The 22,502-nt window shown below is 43.2% G+C and overlaps 1 protein-coding gene across 5 annotated transcripts in view; it reads left to right on the plus strand.

Annotated features, from left to right (window-relative positions):
• LOC140687544 (trafficking protein particle complex subunit 9-like) overlaps nucleotides 1-21,470 on the plus strand; it is an 85,057-nt gene extending 63,587 nt beyond the window's left edge. For 2 of the 5 annotated variants that reach the window (XM_072944670.1, XM_072944669.1), the window contains one exon: nucleotides 20,951-21,470. In XM_072944670.1, coding sequence (XP_072800771.1) covers nucleotides 20,951-21,199 — 249 coding nt within the window. In that variant the 3' untranslated portion in view covers nucleotides 21,200-21,470. Of the gene's footprint in view, nucleotides 1-3,745; nucleotides 3,997-7,713; nucleotides 7,785-20,950 lie in introns of those variants that run through there. The other 3 variants (XM_072944671.1, XM_072944672.1, XR_012061924.1) reach the window with 3 other exon arrangements.
• The last annotated feature ends 1,032 nt before the right edge of the window (nucleotides 21,471-22,502 follow it).

Raw genomic sequence — 22,502 nt, forward strand, 5'->3', positions numbered from 1 at the left:
GGAAAAGCTGATAAACAGTCCAGCTTAAACCAGGGTGGCTTTGTATGCACTTGAAATCCAGCTTTCCTGCCTGTATGGTGAAGCCTGGTAGGCGTGGCAGGTAGATGATCAAGGTCGAATGGAGGTTATTGGCTGCACAGAGCACTGTGTCTGAGAATTGGAGACCATCGCCATGGGAAATGCTTGGTGCCAGGAACAATGCAGAGGAGCTGGGGAACCTTGTGTTAAGGATTTTCCAGCCCTGGGAGTGGGAATATCAGACTCTGCATTCAGATCTGAGTTTGAATTCATCCTCTTTAGTTTACTTGTCCTCTGACTTTTGTCAAGCTATATACCGTCTTTCACTTCCTGTTTTCTTGTCTCTCAATTTAGGAGAATTACATCCTGCTGCTAGAGTGTTTGATCAGGTTAAATAATTTGTGTCTATAAGATGTCACATACAGTCACAAGCTCAGTGAGAAATGGGCTGTCGCCTGTTCTTCTGCAGCTCAGTGCTTGACAAGACATGGGGGAAAGCCAGTCCCTAATTTGTGTGTGATGCAAGTAGGAACAAAATTAATGTCTTGCCTTTCCCTAGCAGTATTCTTACAGCTTTGCTTCATTTACTTCTTTCCTCCTTTCCTTTCCCCTTTCCCATCCTCCACCAAAAGAGCCTCTCAGAAAAATAGATTCAAATTACTTTAAAGGTTGGCTCATCCTCATGAAATGATAGTATCATAAAAAAAACTGTGCAAATCCCAGAATATATTTTATATGATTTACACACACACATGTGCGTGCAAACACACACACACACAAAATCAGTCTACCTCCCACTTACAGAGGGAGAAGGTCCACTTTTTCTGAGTTTTCATTCACAGAGAGTGAGAACAATGTCTCTTACACAGACTTTCACCAGGCTTCGTGCATGGTGTTTTTAATTGAATTTCTGTTTGTGGCCATAGATATAGTCTCCTAATAGAAGAGAGAAAGTGGAGACATAGACATTCCGCTGAGATATTAGTGTCATCATATTTTAGTTGGAAAGGACTTAAGACAGCATAGAGTCGCAACATTTTATGGGTGAGAATCCATGATGTTGTAACTTAGACAAGAACCTGGGTCTTCTGCCATCTTGTCCACGCGGGTGAAGAGGCAACTGGGCAGGGGATAGTAGGGATCCTTCCTGCTTCACTTCCATGTTCTTGCTAGTTTTCATTTCAGCTGCCTTTAGTTTATGTTCATGAGGCCACTCATGGGAAGGTCACTCTGTCCTGATAGATTGAGTTTCTTATCAGCGAAAAGCTCTGGACCCACTCATATTTCCCAGAGTTTTCTGCTGACCTGCTGACACTTTATATAATTGAGACCTAAGAAACTACTGAATATAAAATCCTTATTGTTATCGTTTCCCCTCGAGTTCCATAGGAATGGGGTGCTGTCTCAGGCTGTCTAAAGCCAGATCTGAACAAAGATAGGGTGATGGGCTGTGCTGCTGGACCTACACAGTCGAAGGGGATTTCCACCTTAGCTTTATAATCAGGCAGATTAGTTCAAATCTTGCCTTTACCAATTATTATCTTTGTGTCTTGGGGGAGAAACTGTACTTTTTTGTGTCCAAATTTGTTTATCTGTAAATAAGTTCAGTATTTATTTTAAGGTTTCTGTTTTAGAATTGAATGAGCTAATTCATTCATTTATACCTAAAATAGCGATCGCATGGTTCTATGCTGGTGCCTTGGTAGTTGATTACTAAGGGAATCGGCAGTGAGAATGGGGGTGGGGGACCCCTGGATAATAGAGCTTATATTCCAGGATATGCTTGTAAAAGACTGGATGTGCAGTAGATTTTTAGTAAATATCTACTCCTTTCCTAATCTGCATTGATTGTTTATATATATTTATACAAATATATTAACAATTTTTATTGCAATTTAAATATTTTTGTAGTATTTACATTATGTAGCTATAAAAATACATGAAATAAAATGATTTGACTTTTATTTTCTTTTCAATAAGCAAAACAAAATAAAATAGAAAAGAAAAAAGTCTTGAGGGAGTAGAAATAATTTTATTTCTGTGGAATCAATTCCGTATAATAGGTCTTTGTCATGTTGTTAAACAGCATATAAAATTGATAGGTTGTGACATACTGGAAATGAGGAAACAGTGGAGACATACTACCTCTAATGCAGTCATTTTGTTACCAAGTCCAAACTCGTTCTGCTTGCTGCATGACAGGCCAATAAATGGGGAGATGAGATGTTGGAGTAAGGAATAGTGACTTCATTTGAAAATCTGGCAGACCCAGAAAATGGCATATTGATATCCAGTAGAACTCTCTTCCCCAAAGCAGAATTCAGTCTCCTTTTATACTAAAAAGCGGCGGGGATGTGGTTGGTTGTTGCAAACTTCTCGCTGTACGAATTGTTTGTCCTTGGAATCCTTTGTTCCTGCAGCTGTCCATGGTGGGTCAAATTAAGGTGCCCCCGTAAAACCTCCAAATGAAAGAAAGGTTATTATCTATTTTGCAACTTGCCATCTGTACATAAGTGTAGAAGAGCTAATATCCTTAAAGATCAGAGCCCGGAGAATAGGCTGTCCTGGATATTTCAGGCTAAAGGCAACTTTTTTTTACAAAAGGTGCAGAGATAGCAAGTCGGAGCCTAGAAAACAAGGTACAGGTTTAAAGCCAAACGAACACATCTAACATGGAGTCAAATTTGTTCTTTTCTTTTACAATTTCTTTTTCTAACTCATAAATAATTTTAGTAAGAAACATGAGAAATTTTTTTTATTTTTGCTTCTTAATAACGGATTACAACTACACTTTAGTGAGCAGGGATGCTGTGCGTGCCTTGGGGTCACAGCAAACTCTTGTTGGTGGTGCAACATGCCTGATGCCCCATGAGTGTTGGTGAGGGTCCCCCTAACCAGGGGCTCTATTCAGGAACCACCATATGCGCGTTGAACTCTGGCACCTCTTTTTCAGCTGCAGGAAATTTTTTCAGATTCTATGATAGAAAAATCACTCCAGCTAGGGATAATCAGGGAATAAAGGAAGAGGAAAAGGGCTTGAAGTAGAGTAGAAGAGAAAGACAGAAGCTCAGGGAGCCTGGGGGCTTGGCAGCGCTGCCTCGGGAGAGAGAGGAGCAGAGGTGTGGATGGGACCGGCTACGGAACCAGCTCCTGCAGCTTTCCCTGCACCCAAGCCACACAGCTTTTAATTGGGCCCAGGACTCCCTCCTGTCTGGATGTCACCCTGGGCAGAACTTTGAGAATCGAAGCTAAGGGGTGGTCAACACTCACCTAGGGGGTCACTGAGGACTTTGCTCAAGTCCACATTGACTTTTCCAGTCATGTGCCTTCACCTGTTCTTTATCTCAGGATCTGAGAAGCAGGAGCAAGGAACTCATGGAGAGATCCAGGAAGATATCTGACTGTGTTAAGAGACGACAGTCACAGTGACACGTGGAGCGAAGACACTTGCAGTAAAGTAAAATAACTTCACAACTATTGCATCAGAGCTGCAAGTGTGAGAGAACCTAAGCCTGTCTCAGAGTGCAGGGGACAAGAGAAAAGGAATGGTAAAATTACCACTGACATTTGAAATTTTGTTAAAAAGAATGCTACTCTTAATTGTATCACTTGAATGTATGCAGGTGTTTTTCTATGAGCATTCATAGGTTCACAAAACCCCACCAGCCACTCTTGCTCCCATCTGGTGTGGGCTTTCTCAAGCACAGTGCCCTTCCTGCTTGGGTGGGCCACGCTGCTGGTCCTCGCCTGGGGCCGGACTGCTACAGGACACTGAGTCCCCGAGGCACGACCTGGGATACATGACAGGAACATCTCTGCTCTTGGCTGAGGGCCTCCGTTTCCCCCTGCAGTGTAAGAATGCCGGTGACTCAGTTAGAAGCATGCATCCAAGCCATCCTTCCGTGTCATCACCATCTAGAAGCGGTGCCTGAATATTCTGAATTTCTGCAGAATGTTGTTTGCAATCACCTTGAACAAGTGAGTGTGTGTCCTCTTTCAAGTGGAGGAATTACTGCCATTTTCCTGGAACTTACTCACCACTAGTCCATCTGAATTTTCTGTGCTAGGATTCAGTATAGCCTGCTAATAACTCTGCAGTCAGATCTTGAACCCCTGATGAAGAGGATTATTTATTTTCTTTCCTTATATGATAGTATTTTACTTTCAAAATTCTGAGTTTTCTGTTCTTGGAGGAATTTTTTTGGGGTTTGGAGAAACAACTTTGCTCTTACCATCTTTGTGACCTGTTGCTATATGCATCTCACCTGTCTTCTGTCACTTGTGAGGCGGTTCCATTTGTGACCCTGTCCGGGTTATTCATGTTATAAAACATAAAATCTGTAAAAGTACAGAACCCTTTTACTCCGAAGACATTCCACAAATACTCCTTTAATCTGGGTGTGGTTTTAACAAGACACAAACATTAGAACATATACTTGCAGGTTGCCAGTGCAAAATCCCCAAATGAATAGTCTAGCTCAACATCTAAAATCTTTCTTATCTACCTTGGATATGTATGGATAAGTGAAGCAGTTTGCTAAGAACCCAAGACCAGGTTTAGGATACAGGCTGATGTAGCTCAGCGGGTCCTCCCAAGCTGATGCTCTGCCAGAGAGTGGGGTTGAGGGGAGAGGGCGTGCCCTGCCCTCCATGAGCTGACAGTTTCATGGCAAACACCTTCACAAGGTGAAGAAATTGGGGTTTCTTCTATGAACAGTGGGTCTGAAAAGAGCCCAAAAAGCATGGGAGTGACACAATCCCATTTGTCTCAAGTAGGGGAGAGTGGCTGTGGGGCCACTTGGGAGACTCGTGAGTCCAGGTGGGCTGTGTTGGTGGCTTCCACTTGAGCGGTAGGATAGTGGGTAAAAGCGAACAGATTGAAGGCATGTTTAGATGGTAAAAAGAAAGATTTAAAGCTGTCTGTGAAGGTAGGATGGAGTAAGGCCCAGGTTTCTGGGTGGATTAATGAGTTAAATGATGGTCCTGCTGTGCTCTGAGGAGGGAAAGCTGCAGAGGGATTTCTGGGGGAAAACTGATGAGTTCAGCTGTGGGTAAAGTGAAAGGTTGTTAGATGTGTGGTCTGGGATCTCAGGTGAGAGCCAGTAGTGAGTAGGGAGAGGGGAGAGAGACTTTCAAATAATTTTATCTTGTGAACATACATATAAGGATGAGTAATGACACACTTAACCCCTCTATATTCTGTATTTAAAACCCAGTAACATTTTGTTATATTGGTTGCAGGGGTTCTTAATTTTTTAATACAAATAAAATAAATAGAAACAAAATAGTGGAGTTAATGAATATCTTAGAGTTGATGTGTGTCCTTGTATGTATTTTGATTTCTCATCTTTATAAACATAATCTACAAAAAGTTAACTTGCTTAGAATAAGAGTTAAACACAGGGACATGACACACTCTGTTGGGGGTTGAAGGTGATATCTTTGGCAAATTATATAGCCTCTTTTTGCCTTTGTTGCATCTTCTGTGAATGCCCCCATGCCCCTCATCACAGCTGATTTCCTAGACTAGAAGTTGGGAGGGAGGCTGCTGAAGGGAGTAAGAGGTGGCAACTGCTAGGAACAAAGAAGACAAAGACAAAAACAGATTAAAGCCGAGAAACTGAGTCCTAATACCCTCAAAGGAAAAATAATCCCGCAGTGTTTTGAGCCACTTATCGTAAGGGAAACAAAATCACGTGGATCCAAATCTCTTGAGCATATGTATATTGTGGGTGGGAGGGTATCATCAGAAAAGGGTTGAGAAGAGGCTTTTTGGTTTCCCTTAACGTTTTCAGTAAGAATGGGGTGCAGAAGCAAAAACCACCCGCTACACAGTAGAAGGTGTTGTTTTGTGCGAAACTGACCAAAGTTTGGAAATCAGTCATCAGTGGTGCTGGGAAATGAAGAGGCTTCTGGATTGGGTGGGGCACTTGCTGTGACTTCCAGGTGACCTGCTGGCTGGGGTCTGTGAGGCGGGCAGTAGGTTTGCAGTGTGACCTGGACATAATCCCTGGCTCTGAGGCTGCTGGTCTGACTAGCAGACCTGGGCAGTTGCAGTCCTATTGGGGCATCTCGCGATGTGGCCTGGGACACCTGCCATGCTGAGGGCGAGAGGAGGGATCCCCTAAGGGGGTGTCCCTGTGAAGAGTAGAAACGTCCTCCTGCAGGGGAGGAAGAGCCTCTGAGCAGCGGGCCGGATGCACAGGCAAGAGCAGCCTGAGCACGGAGATTTCGGGGACCTGGAAGTCATAAAGTGGCCCGAACAGCCTTGTTCCTGAGAAACTGGAGGGAAAAGATGCTGCAAATGCAGGCTAATTTCAGACCCTGTGGTGGGTCATGAGTGATAGGAAAGAACTGGTCAGGCAGGCACGAAAGAACCCTGTGGTTGTCCCAGTTGGGGCGTCACACCAGAGGGAGGAGCAGAGTTATAGACTTTGTCACTTTTTATCTGTGTGACTTTGAACAATAACACCCCACCTCTCTCTATATATATCTTCATCTGTAAAGTGACAGAGTGACAACTCGTGTCATCAGAAGGCTTAGATTAGCTCTGATCCTCATTGTCCAGTCCTGTCAGTGCTGCCCTGCAAGGTTCTGCAGTGGGTGCTCTTACCCTGAGATGGGAGGGCGTAGAAGGGCATTGTAGCACCCGAGGGAAGGAAGGGGTTGCTTTAAAAGCAGACATGTAGCCTCCTGCAGCTGCAGACCTACAGGCAGTTTGGTTTATGGTCGTGGAGAGGACTTTGGAGGTCTTAGCATCGTCTTAAGACTTGTTTTCCCTTGGGGACCTGATTTGCCTTTGCAGATTAATGTTGAAGATTTGGGCTTCTGGCAAAGCTGTTTTCAGAGATGGGTATATATGTAACATATAGTATAAAATGAAAGGTTTTATTTAATATTTGGGACTTTGTAGCTGTAGGGAACAGCTCTGTTGGCCTGGTTTCCACGGAGGACACTAGCAGTCGTCAGAGCGTGCGGGAGGGCAGGCAGCCTGCAGTGCTGCTGCGGGGGTTCTCCCCAGCAGGACGCTCTGCTGAGTTGACTCTTCTCTGAGTTTGGTTGGCAGAGGAGCAGACAGCAAAGTAATGAGTTCTGGTGGGATTGTATAATGACAGGAAGAAAGAGGGAGCCGTAGTTCTTAGGGACTACTACACTCTTTTGGTTCCTGATCCAGTGTGTCCCATTACACAATTGATGAGTTGTGTCTATTCTGGGACTTGATTGAAATAAACGTGCAGCCTGAATATTAAGAGTTATGTTTTATTTGTCAGAAGGACTCGAGCCAGGATGACCGCCTCTAAGAACACTCTGAGGGACTGCTCGCAAGAGTAGGGGAGAAGCTAGGATTATATAGGAGCTTTACAACAAAGACCAGGTAGTCAGGACAATAAAACATTGCTTGTTATCTAAAGAAAGCCAGGTATCTCAAGTTCATGAATTTAATGCTTTTCAATATATGGGAGGAAGCCAACATTTGGGCTGACTGAATATATACTTTAGACAAGCACCTAGCTATCTAGGGCCAGTAATCTTCCTTTCTTATTCTGAGTCTGCTCAGAGGGCACCATTGTGAATGGCTGCAGGCCTGTCTTCACTGGGGGGTGGCGGCAGCCGCTGATGACTTGTTTTCAGCATTCTTTGTTTAGTGACATGTTTGCAATATTTTCATTCAATTTGTAGTGTTTTCATTCACAGAAAATTATGGTATTACCCTGATTATGGATAATCTGGAAGCTTGGAATGGAACCGAGATGGAATTACTGCAGGTAACTTCTACTTTAATAAGCCATGTGTAAACATGAACACGGAGGAAGCATACAAAAGGATTCGGTGGTGAATGGGAAGGGTTTCTGCACGTTACAGAAGAAGGCAAGGCAGAATTCTTCTTCTTTGTGGGCAGGTATGTGACTCCAACTTTCCTTTCTGAAGTGCTTTCTGAGAACTGTTTATGGTAATGAACCATCATTGACAAACGGTGACACACATTGCATTTAAGAGCTGGCTGGCTTCAACTTGGGTATTGGACAGGTGGAATTCATAGGCAGTGGTCAGGTGGATGGGACAGAGATGGAGCCCAGGCCTGGGCCCATATTCAGGTTGAAATCGCCATTTACTCACCATAGCGCCTTGGACTTGAATGTAACCTCTCTTAAACTGATGGTGAGTCTGTGAAATGGGCATGATAATATTCGTTACTTCCTGGGCTTGTTGTAAGTTCTGAAGATTATTATAGCACACATGAAGCACTTAACACACTGACACTTAGCAGTGTACACTTTGTTCGACCACCACGCTTGGTGTGTGTCAGAGCCTTAAAGGCAGCATGTGTCTGTTTAGGATGCACTGGTAGCCCCTTGGCTACTTTGTGAATTTGGTGATTTCCTTTAATACTTGTAACTCTGTGTGCCATGGGCAGTTATTTTTATGGACAGATGAGGAATCTCAGGGTAAAAAAGACTGTGTAATTTGCCCAAAGTCAGACCATAATTTTGTGTGCAGGGGCCTCGGTTCAGCATGGGCTCCTGGGCCTTCTGCTCTCTCCGTTCAGCACCAGAGCCAGATGTGGGCTCGGTTGTTTCCCAGCCCAGAATATCCGGCAGGCCACAAGACACACCTGGTCCTGTGCTGCTTGAGCAAAATCTCCGGAGGAGAGGCAGTTACAAAAGGGATAAACATAAAAACAGACGACAGCAAATTGTGATCAGCTCTGAGAAGGAAAGGAACACGTCTGGCCGTGCAGAGCTGGGAGCTTTCCCGTCGGGGCTGCTCTGGGGGCGCTCATCTCAGCTAAACAAGCTGTGCTGCTGCACCAAGGCAGGAAGGCAGGGCGCGTGTGGCCAGGTAGACAGGGCCTCGTTGATCGTACTCATTCCCTATTAAGTGGCAGGTGTCACAGGCACTTAACTAATAAACAGACGTTGGCCAGAATCATCACGCATTTTGCTTGGTAGTTTTATTGGCGCCAACTTTGAGAGGAGGTCATTGAAGCTGGGGAGTTTGCTGCATGCCCGTGATTACCATGGAAATACCCCCACTGGTCTTTCAACCTAGACTGGTGTGGCTGTCATGTCCCAGCCCTGTGAATGGCATCGTGCAGCTTCTCCCAAGTGGCCCAAATGACTGACATTGATATGCTTAATTCGTAGGAAATGGTATGTGGCAATAAGAGAAAAAGGTAGTAAGAAATTGGAAAACTAGAAAATAACCAATTCTTCCCCTGCTGGGGGACCGTACCCTGTGTCTCTCACCCCACTCACTGCCTGTCACCTCCTCCCTGCCGACTCCGTGTTCAGAAGCCACTCTGAGCCTTTGAAGAACATTTTGCCTCATGACACTGTTGACTAGGACCTGCGACCTCTCTGTCCCTGGTTAACTCTCTCTTCAAAGCCATTTAAATTTCTTGCAGGCTCCTCCACTCAAATGTAAGAATAGCCCCTTTAAACTTCTTGATGCAGCTCCTTAATGAAGATCTTGGGAAGGAAACCTAGCCAAAACCTGGGAGGTATTCACAGAGTGAATGTAACCTGAGCATTTTTTGACGTTCAGAATCAGAGCGGTGGGAGACACAGGAAGGCCTTTTTAAGTTAGCAAGTGGAAAGAGAAAGGACTCAGGATGTTTGAGACTGAAACATCTCGGTCCCAGCCAGCAAGGCACCTGCGTTCAGGATGGTGTGTGGGGAGTGCAGAGTTCTCAAAAAGAAAGAAGTGGTGGGATGGCAGGGAGGACATTTAGGTACTTAACTGGGGAAGGAAAAAGTTGGCTGAACAATTCATGGTTGAACAAGAGGATTGTGACATGATGTGCTTGTATTTTGGAGAGAAGGGTTTTGTGGAGCCAGGCCTAAGGAGAAATCTCTCTGACTGGGGAGTCAGCACAACAAAAAAACACACAGAACCAGGCAGACCCCATGGCCCCTGATGGGGGAGAGGCTGCCCACCAATTGGAGACCTGGAGGCTGCTTCTGTCCCTTAGCTGGGGCCTCAGACCTCACTTCACATCCCAGTCCTGTTGATACAAGAAAAAATATGTGGGGCATGAGAAGGGCTGTGTCCCAGGCTTCCGTTGAGCCCCTGGGATGTGCCCCACCAGATTTTGTTCCTTGGCTTCATGCAGTAAAGAATTCAAGAACAAGCCAGTGTTGAGTAAAGGTAGATTTATTCAGAGAGATACATTGACAGGCATGAGAAACGTCACGAAGTATGGGGGTTTGATGCTCAGATTAAAAGTAGGCACACACTCCACAGAAATAGTGTGGGCCTTCTCCGAAGAGGTAGAGAGAGGGGTTCCTGGGATGTGGCTCTGTGTTGCTCCTTTTCTTGGGCTTCGTGGTTTCATATGCTAATAAGTAGAAGGACCAGCCTTAGGGCAAGGGGCTGGGATTCCAGGGAGTTGGCCATTTTCCACCCTTTGACCTTTTGTGGCTAGCCTTGTGACGGCCATGGTGCCTGGGGCCGTGTTATTCACCATGTTACTATTACAATGGGTGTATAATGAAGCTCAGGATCTACTAGAAGTTAAATCTCTTTATCCTGAGCCTCAAGACCTATTGGGGGTTGAATTCTCCACCATTTTGATGTTAATTGCTGTGGTCTTTCTTGAATGGCTTGCTCTGCCCCCTTCCATCCTGTCTCACTGTGATGACACAGAGAGAGCAAAGGCCGGGCCCTGCGTGTGTTCCTGCATTTAACAGCGGGAGATGTGGGGTGGGCTGAGGATGACTCTGAGTGGTGAGAAATATGTTTCAGATTTTCCCACATGAGACATGGGGACCTGCCAGCAGCCATTGCAGATTTATCTCACGGGCATTATCGCTTGTGTTGTTACGGAAACAACAGGCCAGCCAAGAAATAAGCAGCACTCAGAGGGTGGGAGTACTGAGATTTATTATGCCAGCGGGCTCAGAGGGGCTTCTGTTCCCAAGCCCTGAGCACATCCAAGACGTGCACATGAGGTTTTATAGGGTTAATTACAAGTATGGGGCTTTTAGCCAATAAGGCTCGAACAACAAAAAGCAAGGAATCAGTACACTGAAGCTTATCAATTTGGAACAGATCACGTTACTGACAATTGTTGACCTTGGATTTACGAGTTAGCTTGTTAGCCCAGTAAACTGACACTGAACTTCAGATTTACGAGTTAGCCCAGCAAAACTTAGATCAGTAAACCGACACTTATCACACTTAGATTTGTGACTTAGCTTGTTAGCCCAGCTGGGGTTTTTGTTCACAGTGTCACTCATCTTTTCTATTTTCCTTTTATTTTTAAAGTATTTAATCCAAATTTAATATCAGGATTTTTTTGGAAAGAAATTTCTCTTTTTCTTTTCTTTGGGGCTCTTTTGGGGGGTAGGTAATTAGGTATATTTATCTGTTAGTGGAGGCCCTGGGGCTTGAACCCAGGACCCTGTTCACACTAAGCACACGCTCTACCACCTGCCCCATCATCTTTTTCTTTTTGCTTTAGCTGCCAAGAATCTTACAGCTGAATTTCTAGTCGGCCTTTAAAACTTGCCCTGACTTCATGGAATCCATTTTTATGAGTTTACCTCCCCCTGGTTTCATTTAAGTATTGAATCTCCATTTTCTCTTCACTCTCAGTTTTGCCTTTTTGTTGTTATGGTTGTTAAGCTGTGTTTAAAAAATTGTTTAATTTCTCTTTTAGCAGGAGGCTGAAGTAAATAAATATGTAAACAAACATCACACTTAAATGCTTTTATATATTCTAAGCTGTTTAGTAGTTAATTAAAAACCAAATTGAATATTAAAGGGATAACATTTTTAAATTATTTTTTAATTTTTTATAAAGACATAGCTGATTTAAAATATATGTTTCAGGTGTACAATTGATGCTCCATTTATAGTTACTGTAAAACATTGTCTGTATTCCCTGTGTTGTAAGATACATCCCTCTAGAGTGTTTACATTACATGTTGCAGTTTGTATAAGAAAGTTGGGTAACGCAGAGTCTGGAACGTGGCTGTGTATGACTCAGGTTCACGCTCACCCTGCCTGTCAGAGCTCAGGCCTTCACTCCTTTCTGCAGGGGAGCGAGTGGAGGCAGCTCTCATCAGCGCTGGCACCACACTCTGAGTGGCAGTGACAGCAGTGACTGTGTGTGGACGTGAAAATTGTTGTTCCAAGAGTTTTACATGCTTTTCTGCATTTAATAATTAAAGCCCTCCTGTGAGGAAGGGTTTTAAGTTTTTAATGAATAATACATTTTATTTTGATATTGATAGACTTCAAAACTCCGGAAAATTTACAGGAGTAGTACAATAAATGCTTAGATACAGTTCACCTTAAAGGGCACTATTTGCCCTTTTGTGACGGGCTTATTTTAGCATAAATTTTCAAAGTTCATTCATATTGTAGCCTGAATCAGTACATTATTCTTTTTGTTTGATAATATCCTTTTCCTTTTTTTTCGTTTTTGGTCTATTTAAAAATATTTTCATTGAAGTCTAGTCAGTTTATAGTGTTGCATCAGTTTCTTGTGTACAGCACAAAACTTCAGTTAAATAGGAACATACCTGCATTCATTTTCATATTCTTTTTAAACATAAGTTACTATAAGTTATTAAATATATTCTCCTGTGCTATACAGTATATACTTGCTGTTTATTGTATACATACTCAGCATCTGCAAATCTTGAACTCCCAATTTATTCATTCCACACCCTCTCCCCTCTGGTAACCATAGTTTGGTTTCTATGTCTCTGTGTCTGTTTCTGTTCTGTAGATAAGTTTATCTTTTTGTTCCTTTGTTTTTGTTTGTTTTTTTGTTTTAGATTCCACATGTGAGCGATCTCATATGGTATTTTTCTTTCTCTTTCTGGCTTATTTCACTTAGAATGTCATTCTCCTGGTCCATTCATATTGCTGCAAATGGCATTATTTTATTATTATTTTATTGCTGAATAGTAGTCTATTGGACATATATACTACAACCTCTTTATCCAGTCGTCTGTCAGTGGACATTTAGGTTGTTTCCATGTCTTGATATTGTAAATAATGCTGCTGTGAACATTGGGGTGAAACTGTCTTTTTGAATTACGTTTCCTTTCGGATATATGCCCTGGAGTGGGATTGCTGTGTCATCTGGGCCCGCAAGGTTTTGTCTTTTGAGGAACCTCTATACAGTTTTCCACAATGGCTCCACCAAACTGCATTCCCACCACAGTGTAGGAGTGTTCCCAATTCTCCACAGCCTCTCCAGCATTTAGTGTCTATGAACTTCTGAATGATGGCTATTCTGACTGGTGAAAGGTGATACTTGTTTGCAGTTTTGATTTGCATTTCTCTGATAATGATATTGAGCATTTTTTCATGTGCCTATTGGCCATTTGTATGTCTTCATTGGAGAAATGTTTCTTTAGGTCTTCTGCCCATTTTTGGATTGAATTGTTTGTTTTTCTTTTTTATCAAGTGTAAAAGCTGTTTACATATTCTGGGAATTAAGCCCTTGTCACTTTCATTTAATGCAACTATTTTCTCCCACTCCATAGGTTGTCTTTTTGCTTTAATTTTTGTTTTCTTTTCTGTGCAAAAGCTTGTAAGTTTAATTAGAACCCACTTGTATATTTTTGCTTGTATTTCTATTGCTTGAGTAGACTGCTCTTGGAAAATATTGTTGAGATATATGTCAGATGTTTTGCCTATGTCTTCTTCTAAGAGGTTTATAGTGTCTTGTCTACAATTTTTAGTCTTTAAGCCATTTTGAATTCATTTTTTTGTATGTTGTGAGGGAGTAGTCTAACTTCATTGATTTACATGCAGCTGTGCAGTTTTCCCTGCACCATTTGCTGAAGAGGCTGTCTTTGCTCAATTGTATGTTCTCACCTCCTTTGTCAAAGATTCAATTACCAAAAGTTTGTGGGACTATTCTTGGTAATTTTGTTTATCCATTCATTGATGGATGGATATTTTTAGTGACTTTTAGCTACTCTGAATGATACTGCTATGAATATTGATGTGCAAGTTTTTGTGAGAATACATTTCCATTCTGTTGGCTGTACAGTTGGCCCACCATATCTGTAGTTTCCACTTCATGGATCCAGATGGCTGATTGCAAAGGGACTTGATCATCCTTGGATTATGGTATACAGGGTGGGGGTTCCTGAAACCAACCCCCCGAGGACACTGAAGGATGACTCTACATGTAGGAGTGGAATTGCTCAGCCACATAACTCTAACCTTTTGAGGAAACATCGGGCTCTTCCAAAGAAGCTGCACCATTGCCCCTTTCCAACGGCTGCATATTGAGGGTATCCATTTCTCTGCCTCCTGATTGACACTTGTTATTGTCCATGTTTTGATTATAACCATCCTAGTGAGTTTAAAATGAGATCTCATTTTGATTTTGATTTCGCTAGTGATGCTGACCATCTTTTCAGATGCTTATTGGCCAATTGTGTATCTATTTAAATCCTTGGCAAATTAAAAAATTGGGTCGATTTTCTTTGTATTGTTCAGTTGTAAGCATTTGTTTTATATCCTGGATACTAGTCTCTTATTAGATATATGCTTTGCAAGATTTTTCTCCTATTCTGCAGATTGTCATTTCACTTTAATTTTTTTAAACATTAAAACAATTTCTTTATAGGGGAGGTAATTAGATTTATTCATTTTGTTTTTCTTCCTTAGCACGCACTCTATCATTTGAGCTACCCCTTTCCCCTTTCATTTCACACTCTTGATGTTGTCTTTGTAACAAATGATTTTAATTTGATGAAGTCCATTTTATCTATTTTGTTTTATCACTTGTGCTCTTGGTATTGTATCTAGGAAGCCATAGCCTATCCTATGACCACAAAGATTCATACTATGTCTTCTTTTAGAAAGTTCATATATTTAGTTTTTACGTTTCTGTCTGTGATCCATTTTGAATTAATATTTGTTATATAAAATACGGGGTCCAGATTCCAGATTCATTCTTTTGCCTTCAGATACCCAGGTGTCTCTGCTCCATTTGTTGGATAGACTATACTTTCAATGGAGTGTTGTTGGCACATTTCTGGAAAACTGACTGTAAATGTAAGTTTCCCCCCAGGATTTTTTATTGTGTCTCATAGATTTCTGCATCCAAACTTATGACAGAAGCATAATGACTTGAGTGCTATAGATTTGCTGTAACCTTTGAGTGAGTCCTCCAAATTTGCTCTTCTTTTTCAAGATTGTTTTGGCTGACCTGGGTCCCTTGCTTTCAATATGAATTTTGGGATCAGTTTTTCAATTTTTGCAAAGAAGTCAGCTGGAATTTTGATAGGGATTCCATTAAATATGTAGATTACTTTGGGAAGTCTTAACATTTTTAACAATATTTTCTACCATTGCATGATCATGGGATGCCTTCCATATATGAAGATATTTTAAATTTTTTTTGGTGATACTTCAAAATATTCAATGTACAAATCTTGTAAACTTTTGTTAAATGTATCTCTCATTTTATTTTTTATGCAGTTGTAAATGGAACGGCTTAGCTTCATAAGGGTGGGACTATATATATCAATTTATTTATTTCTAGGATTCCTACATAGCAAATACACTAGGTTTATATTTGCTACATTGATCTATCCACAATTCTTCCCACCCCCGTGTCATAAGAAACCAAGACCCAGCTTAAGCCATCTGAACACCTATGTGGAAGTGAGAAATGAGACCTTTGGGTGGGGTTTGTGTAGATGATACTGAGATCTTATTCAGGATGGCTTCATCTTAATTTCTTTTAAACAATCCTTTCAGAGTACATAGTCAGATACATTAGGAAAATGCTGTTTTGATGTGCGGAGGAGCTAAGACTATAATTTTCAAGTAATTTCTAGTGAGAGTGTTGTACTTGAAACATAATTTGCATCAATCTTTGAAGATTTATGTTTCAGGAGCTTTGAGTAAATAATACCTGTCTTTATTCAATAACTACAACTAAATGCTCAGGCAACATGTAAGAGTTTGAGCAAACTGCTCCCGCCCCGTAGTGCTGGTTGGTTGCAGCTGTAACTGGAGTCAGCGCTTACCTCGCCCAGTACACTTGTGCTGATCTGCTCAAAACAGTTCGTCCAACAGTTTGTCGGTAGTCTTTTAGACAAAGCCATAAAGCATTGATTTAAGGTTGCTGGAATGTAATCTATTCTTATTAATATTAAGTAAGCACATATTGAGTACTTACTGTATGTTGGGAATTGTCCCTCAGCCTCACATGAATATTACTTCTAATAAAACCTCTCATATTTCCCTGTTATTTGCACTTTACAGATAAGGAGACTGAGGATTAGGTCTTCTCTCTTTTGGGGGGAGCTCATTATCAATGATGGGAAGTTGTAAGGAAAAAGATATTGATTCATCCAGAGAAAATATTTTTCTGAGATTCAGTATTGAAGAAGGTAACCACTGAAGAGGGTGATCATTGTTTGAGTGAGACGAGCCCCGGGTTGTACGGAGTCAGCATCCCTGTCCTGGACGCTGCACGTGTAGAGCTGCGTGGTGGGTGAGGCGGCGCGGCCGCGCAGGGAAAGCGGATGCCGGGCCGTTGGGCTGTGCTCAGGCCCGGTGGGGCTTTCTCCTAAGAGCAGTGGACCGTCATTGACAGATTTTAAGTAGGCTAGTGCGATGCTCTCGTAGATCACTTTTGTCTTGTAGAATGCTTAGAAACATTTAGAAGGCTCGGCAGGAGGTGATGTGATGAGTCAGAGTAGGGTGGCTGCGAGGTGTAGCAGTGTTCAATTTTCAAGTGATTTTCAGTCCCAGGTTTGTGGCTCAGTAGCCGTGTCACTTTGGATGACACACCCAAGGAAGTGAAACAATTTATCTAATCAATAGAAGCAGTGATGTACCGAACTCCCAGGACTGCTGTGTAGATCCAGTGAGATAACATGTGCACAGTGTGCAGCATGGTCCCCAGCACAGAGTCAGTGCTGAGGGAGTGCCAGTGAGTACCTGGTAGGACAGGTGTGGGTGGTGGATCTCGTTGACTGAGGAAATTTGCCCCTGAAGGAGGGGTCTTGTCACATCTGTGAGTGATTGGCCTGAGCTGGGAGAGGCAGGGAGACCTTGCCCCCGACCAAGGGCCCTGGGCAGGATGGCTATGGGAGGAACACCGTGAAGTTAGCTCTTTGCAGGTGGAGTTGGAGGTGCCCTTGAGACATCTAAGTGCAGTGTCACAATCACAGAAGTGGTCTGGTCCCGGGCTGTGCATTTTCCTGCTGAGATATTGATCTCTGAACGCGAAGACATACTTTACAGGACAAGTGAATAGTAGTATCATCTCTCATCAAAGCTCACATCTCTTTATTCATCACTCACTTTGCTAATTGGGTACTTACAGAACACACTTCACTGTCCTCCCCTGGGCTCAGGCTCCACAGAAAAGAGCTGGTGAGTCTCCCTCTTTTCCAGAAGAAGACACACTTAGCTGGTAGACTTCTATACCTCGCCAGACTTAGAATTTTAGGTTGTTGATTTAATTCTATTTTCTGTTGGTCATCTCCTGACAGGAGAGACGTTTTACCTCATGGTCAGGTTTCAATTAGCTGTTACTGAGAATTGCTGGTCTGATCCATAGTGTATTTATTCTATTAACTTTGTAGAGTACTTATCATTTTTCTGTCTTTGCTCTTTAATTTTGTTTGCCCCTTCAATTTTCTATCTTATTTGGGACCTTATTTTATTTTTTAATTAAAAAATGTCTATTAGCAGTTAACAAAACAAAAGCAAAGAAAAAATGCACATGATAGCTAAATTTAGAAAATATCTTGTGTGTTTTCTGTCTCAGCAATGGAGGGTTCTAGAAACTCGTGAAAAGCTTCATTACATAAGTTCCTTTAAATTCTGATTAAGAAATAAAACCTTCCTTCCTCATCTTTCAAGCTGCACAGCTAATTGTCAAGAAAGTGAGGGGAAATTCTCAGAAGCCAAGACAAACCAGAAAGCAGGGATTCTGGGAGATACGTGAGCCTTAGAAGCCCTGGGGTGCCGGTTGGCTCCTGAACTGAGTTTCAGTTGCCCTGGCAGGAGGGCAGGAGGTGAGCCTGTGGCCTCTCACACTGGGAGTTGGATGGCTGTTCTTATATAAGGCCAAGCACATCCTGAGAATCCTGCTTTATAAAAGGTTGAATTAGAAAGAAAAGAATAAAAGCATTCCTCAAGGCAAGGAAGTAAGGAAAGTAAAATTTTTTGGAAGCGGGAAAAATAACATATCCAAAGTAAGGATTTAGTTTAAAGCTGTTCTGGCATGAGAGTGACCACAAACCCATGGCAGAAAATCACAGCTCCTCCCGGAAAGAGAAGGTGTGTTTTGAATGAATCAGTGGACAGCCATTCTGAAAAAGGCCTCCAGAGTCTTCTGGATCAAGATACTGGACTCAAACACCTCCCTTCCATGGTCTCATTTAAATAACCAGAAAGGTTTTAAAGGAAAGAAGCCATAATCATAGTTCTATTTATTGACATTACTTTATGCTAGGAATTCAAAGGTGACTATGGAGTTGTCTCCTCTTTTATGGACCTTACTTTCTATTTGACATAGTTGGGGAACTTGGTGGAGGGTGGTGTTAGTATGTTGCAATTAACCAGGAGAGGAGTTTAAGAAAGCAGTGAAGGGTTGGTGACATTTTTCGCTGAGGACAGTCCTGTTCAGTTGGCTTGTAATTACAGGCTCGTTGAGTTGTCACTGGAGGGAATTAATCTTAAGGAATTTGGACTTAGCTCAGGCCTCTTCAGAATGGACAAGTGAACCTGGAGAAAGACAGTCAAATCTGTGCAGACATTGAAGTTCACTTCAACATGTGGTATCCATGAGCCAAAGATAGGACTAGTAGGCAGCACTTCTTGAGGACAGAGGAGTGGTTTTTAAGGTTCTTCAAGAATGAATCCCAAGGTACCGGGATGGCCAGTTGTCAAACTGTGACTTTGCTCTTTGGACGGTGTATCCACCAAGGGTATTGGCCGTTTATAAGTTTCCATTTCTCCTTAATACATGTCAGGTTATGAGGACGTGGGCATAAACGTTTCACACCTTGTCAAGGTGACTTTGGGTACCTGCCTAGAATCATGGGCACAGTTGCGGCTGCGTCATACATCTTGCCGCACATCCCGCTCCCCGGCTCCGTGATCACGGCAGAGTGGTTCCTTATTGAGCTGTCCATCTCCTCTGTGACATCGTAACCAAACAAAAGATTGGAGAGTATTAGCTTGGCTTTTTTCTTTTCTAACATTCCCTTCAAATTATGATGACTGATAGTGGACCCAGTTACGTTTGCAGATGATTTACAAGTAGGGCTGTCAGTACAAACCTTGTAATCCCCGCTGTGTGATCTACAGAAGAAAGTTACACTCTTTCCAAATTGTTTTGATGCACTTATGTGGGAAAATGATGTATGTTTGAATATGTATTTCCTCTCTTACTCATCATGGCTAGAGATGAATATTTGTAGACATGGAATGAGTACTCTGTATTTGAACTGTATGGTCCCCTAAATTCTCCCCAGCTTTTTAAAGTCATCACTGGAGTGCTACCTCCAGAGTGCCGCAAAGCATCCAACACTGCCTGCTCTTCGGACACTGTAAGTTTCCAAGTTGGAGAAGGCTGCTGGCTGGTGAGGCAATCTCTCGCACATCTCTGGTTGGGTGATGTGAGCTGAGAACACAAGAATTGGCAGACAGTAACTAACCACGATCACGTCCATTTCTGGAACACTCATGGAGGATTTTACACCTATGCTAGTGGAATACGTTATTTCATTTAGTTTTCCCAAAAATCATAATTAGATTTTATCACCTGTATTAAAAAGGAAACTGTCAAAGCAAGTGACGTGCAGACTTTGGACTGGAACACGGGTCTTTCTGATCCCTGTCTCTGTTCCCTCCCCGGCCTATCCTTGCAAATGACCAGGAGACTCTTCCTCTGTCTTGAGTTTCCCTCTGATGTTACCGCTCTCTTTGTTTCTAAGAGAGGAAAACAAGTCTAAACTTACTTTCCAGTTGGAAATGGAATGGAGAGTTAACGTTGGAAGCCGGGAGAATCTGTCCTGTGATGAAGTGGTCTCCGAGCCACTTCCACTGGGATGTCACATCACTGTCTGGGCCCCTTGCTCAGCCTGTGCACAGGTGACAGTGCAGTTGTGCCGAGCAGTCCTCCCGGACAGGGCAGTGGGTTGGAAATGAGTTTGGGGATTTGGTTTCATTACACAAGTTCCTGAGGGCCTTGACCTGGCACTTCGAGTGGGAGCATTCCCTGTCCCACAGACTGTGCTCTGGGCCCGTGCAGACCTGACGTGGCCTCAGCCTGAGTCTCAGGGCCCGTGGTGATGAGGAGCATTTTAGCCCAGGGTCTGCCGGAGGCTCTGAGACTACTGGGCTGTGGGACTTTGTCCAGGATGATACTAATTCCTCCCCGAGTTTCAGATTTCCTTGCCTGTGAGCCGGGGTAGTAGTTGTTTCTGAGATGATTGTAATGATTCAGTAATGGGCGCAGCGTGTGCTGACAGGTAGCTGGGTGCTTTAGGAGCAGAAGTCGCAATCACTCTGTCAGCCTCTCCCTGTGCGCTCTGTGCTTTGAGAAGTTGTGTGTTTGGTGAAAGTCCCGCCCAGACCCTAGGGTCTAGATGAACTGTTGTTCCTTTACTTTCCCTTCCTTTTCCTCTTTCCCTTCTCTGTGTCCCATGTTTAGGTAGCAGATTCCTCTATTTCAGGGAATACGGGCTTTTCTAGTAAAGGGACAGGTGGAATGCGGAGAGGTGGGGCCCAGAGGGGGTCTGGAGTGTCTGCACAGTGCTGCTTCCCTGCGTTTCTGCATCCGGTCCCATCAGTGCACTAAGTCAGCCTTCCTCTTCCTTCCTGTGTCATCGGGTCTCTGTTTTAAGGGAAAACCATTTTTATGGGTCTTTTTTCACTTACGTGTTTCATTCAGATGCTTGTTGCTTTTCTCCCTGTGCTTCAGCGTTCCGAGGAGAAAATTCAGCCGTGCAGCATCCTCTCCGAGCTCTACGAGTTGATCGGCTTCCACTGCAAGTCCACCTTCTTCAAGCGGGTGGCCCCCGTGCGGCACGCGGCCCCCGGCATCCCGGAGCCTGGCGGGAAGGCCTGCTCCCGACTCCTCCTGCAGACGCTTCCTGGCTACAGTCTGTCACTGGACTTGCAGGACTTCAGCAAATGTGTTGGAACTAAAACATTGCTTCAGCCCCATTAACCATGCCTGGTTTGGGCCCTGCTGTCCTGCCTCATCAGGGTGAATCTTGATTCATTTAGAACAGGGCTCAGCAGACTTTTACTTTCAAGGGCTTGGGGGTAAATATTTCAGGGTCTGAAAACCTCCTGATCTCTGGTGCAGCTGCTCAGCTCTACTGTTTAGATGCCAGAACAGCCAGATAGTCCACACACCCATAGAGCTTTATTAACAGCGGTGGCTGGGGCTGGATTGGGTGTATGAACTGCAGTTTGCCCCCACAGCCTCCTCAATATTGACACCTGCACCAGAGTGTACATTTGTGACAATGGGTGAACCTACACTGACATGTCATCATCACCCATAGCCCATAGTTGACACTAGGATTTACACATTGTGTTGTGCACTCTGTGGGTTTGGACAGATGTACAATGACATGTATCCACCATCACAGCATCATACAGAGTCGTGTGTCTTAGTGACCTTAAAATGCTCCGTGCTGCACCTCATTCATTGCTCTTTCCCCTCTAGCCTCTGGCAGCCACTGATCTTTCAGTCTCTGTGTTTTTCCCTTTCCCAGAACACCATACAGTTGGAATCAGACAGTTGCTGAAACTTCCCAGATTGGCTTCTTTCACTTGGTAATATGCATTTAAGGTTCCTCCATGTCTTTTCATTCCTTGATAACTCATTTCATTTTAGCACCAAATAATAGTCCATTTTCTGGCGGGACCACAGTTTATCTATCCATTCACCTACTGAAGAAGAGCTTAGTTGCTTCTGAATCCTGTTGAGTATGAATAAAGCTGCTATTAACATCTGTATGCAGATTTGTGTGTGAACATAAGTTTCCATTTCATCGAGTAAACACCAAGGAGCACAGTTGCCGGATCATATGTTAGAATTACGTCTAGCTCTGTAAAAAATTGCCAGACCGTCTTCCAAAGTACCTGGGCCATTTATCATTCCCACCAACAATGCATTATAATTTCTGGTGCTCCACATCCTCACCAGCATTCGGTGCTGTCAGTGTTCTGCATTTTGGCAGTTCTGACAGGTGTGCAGTGGTATCTCGCTGTTTCAGTCTGCATCCCCTTGATGACAGGTGCTGTGGAGCATCTTTCCAAAGGCTTCTTTGGCATCCAGATTTCTTCTTTGATGAGGTGTGTGTTCAGGCATTTTGCTCATTTTTTAATCAGGTTATTCATCCTTCTTGTTGAGTGTAAAGAAATTTTGGTATATTCTGGATTTCAGCCCTTTATCAGTGTGTCCCTGCCCTTCACCTTCAGTGCCAGAGTTGTCCTTTGGGTCTCAGTGGAGTGTCAGA

The sequence above is a fragment of the Vicugna pacos genome, chromosome 20 (assembly GCF_048564905.1).
Source record: "Vicugna pacos chromosome 20, VicPac4, whole genome shotgun sequence".
Classification (NCBI taxonomy): Eukaryota; Metazoa; Chordata; class Mammalia; order Artiodactyla; family Camelidae; genus Vicugna; species Vicugna pacos.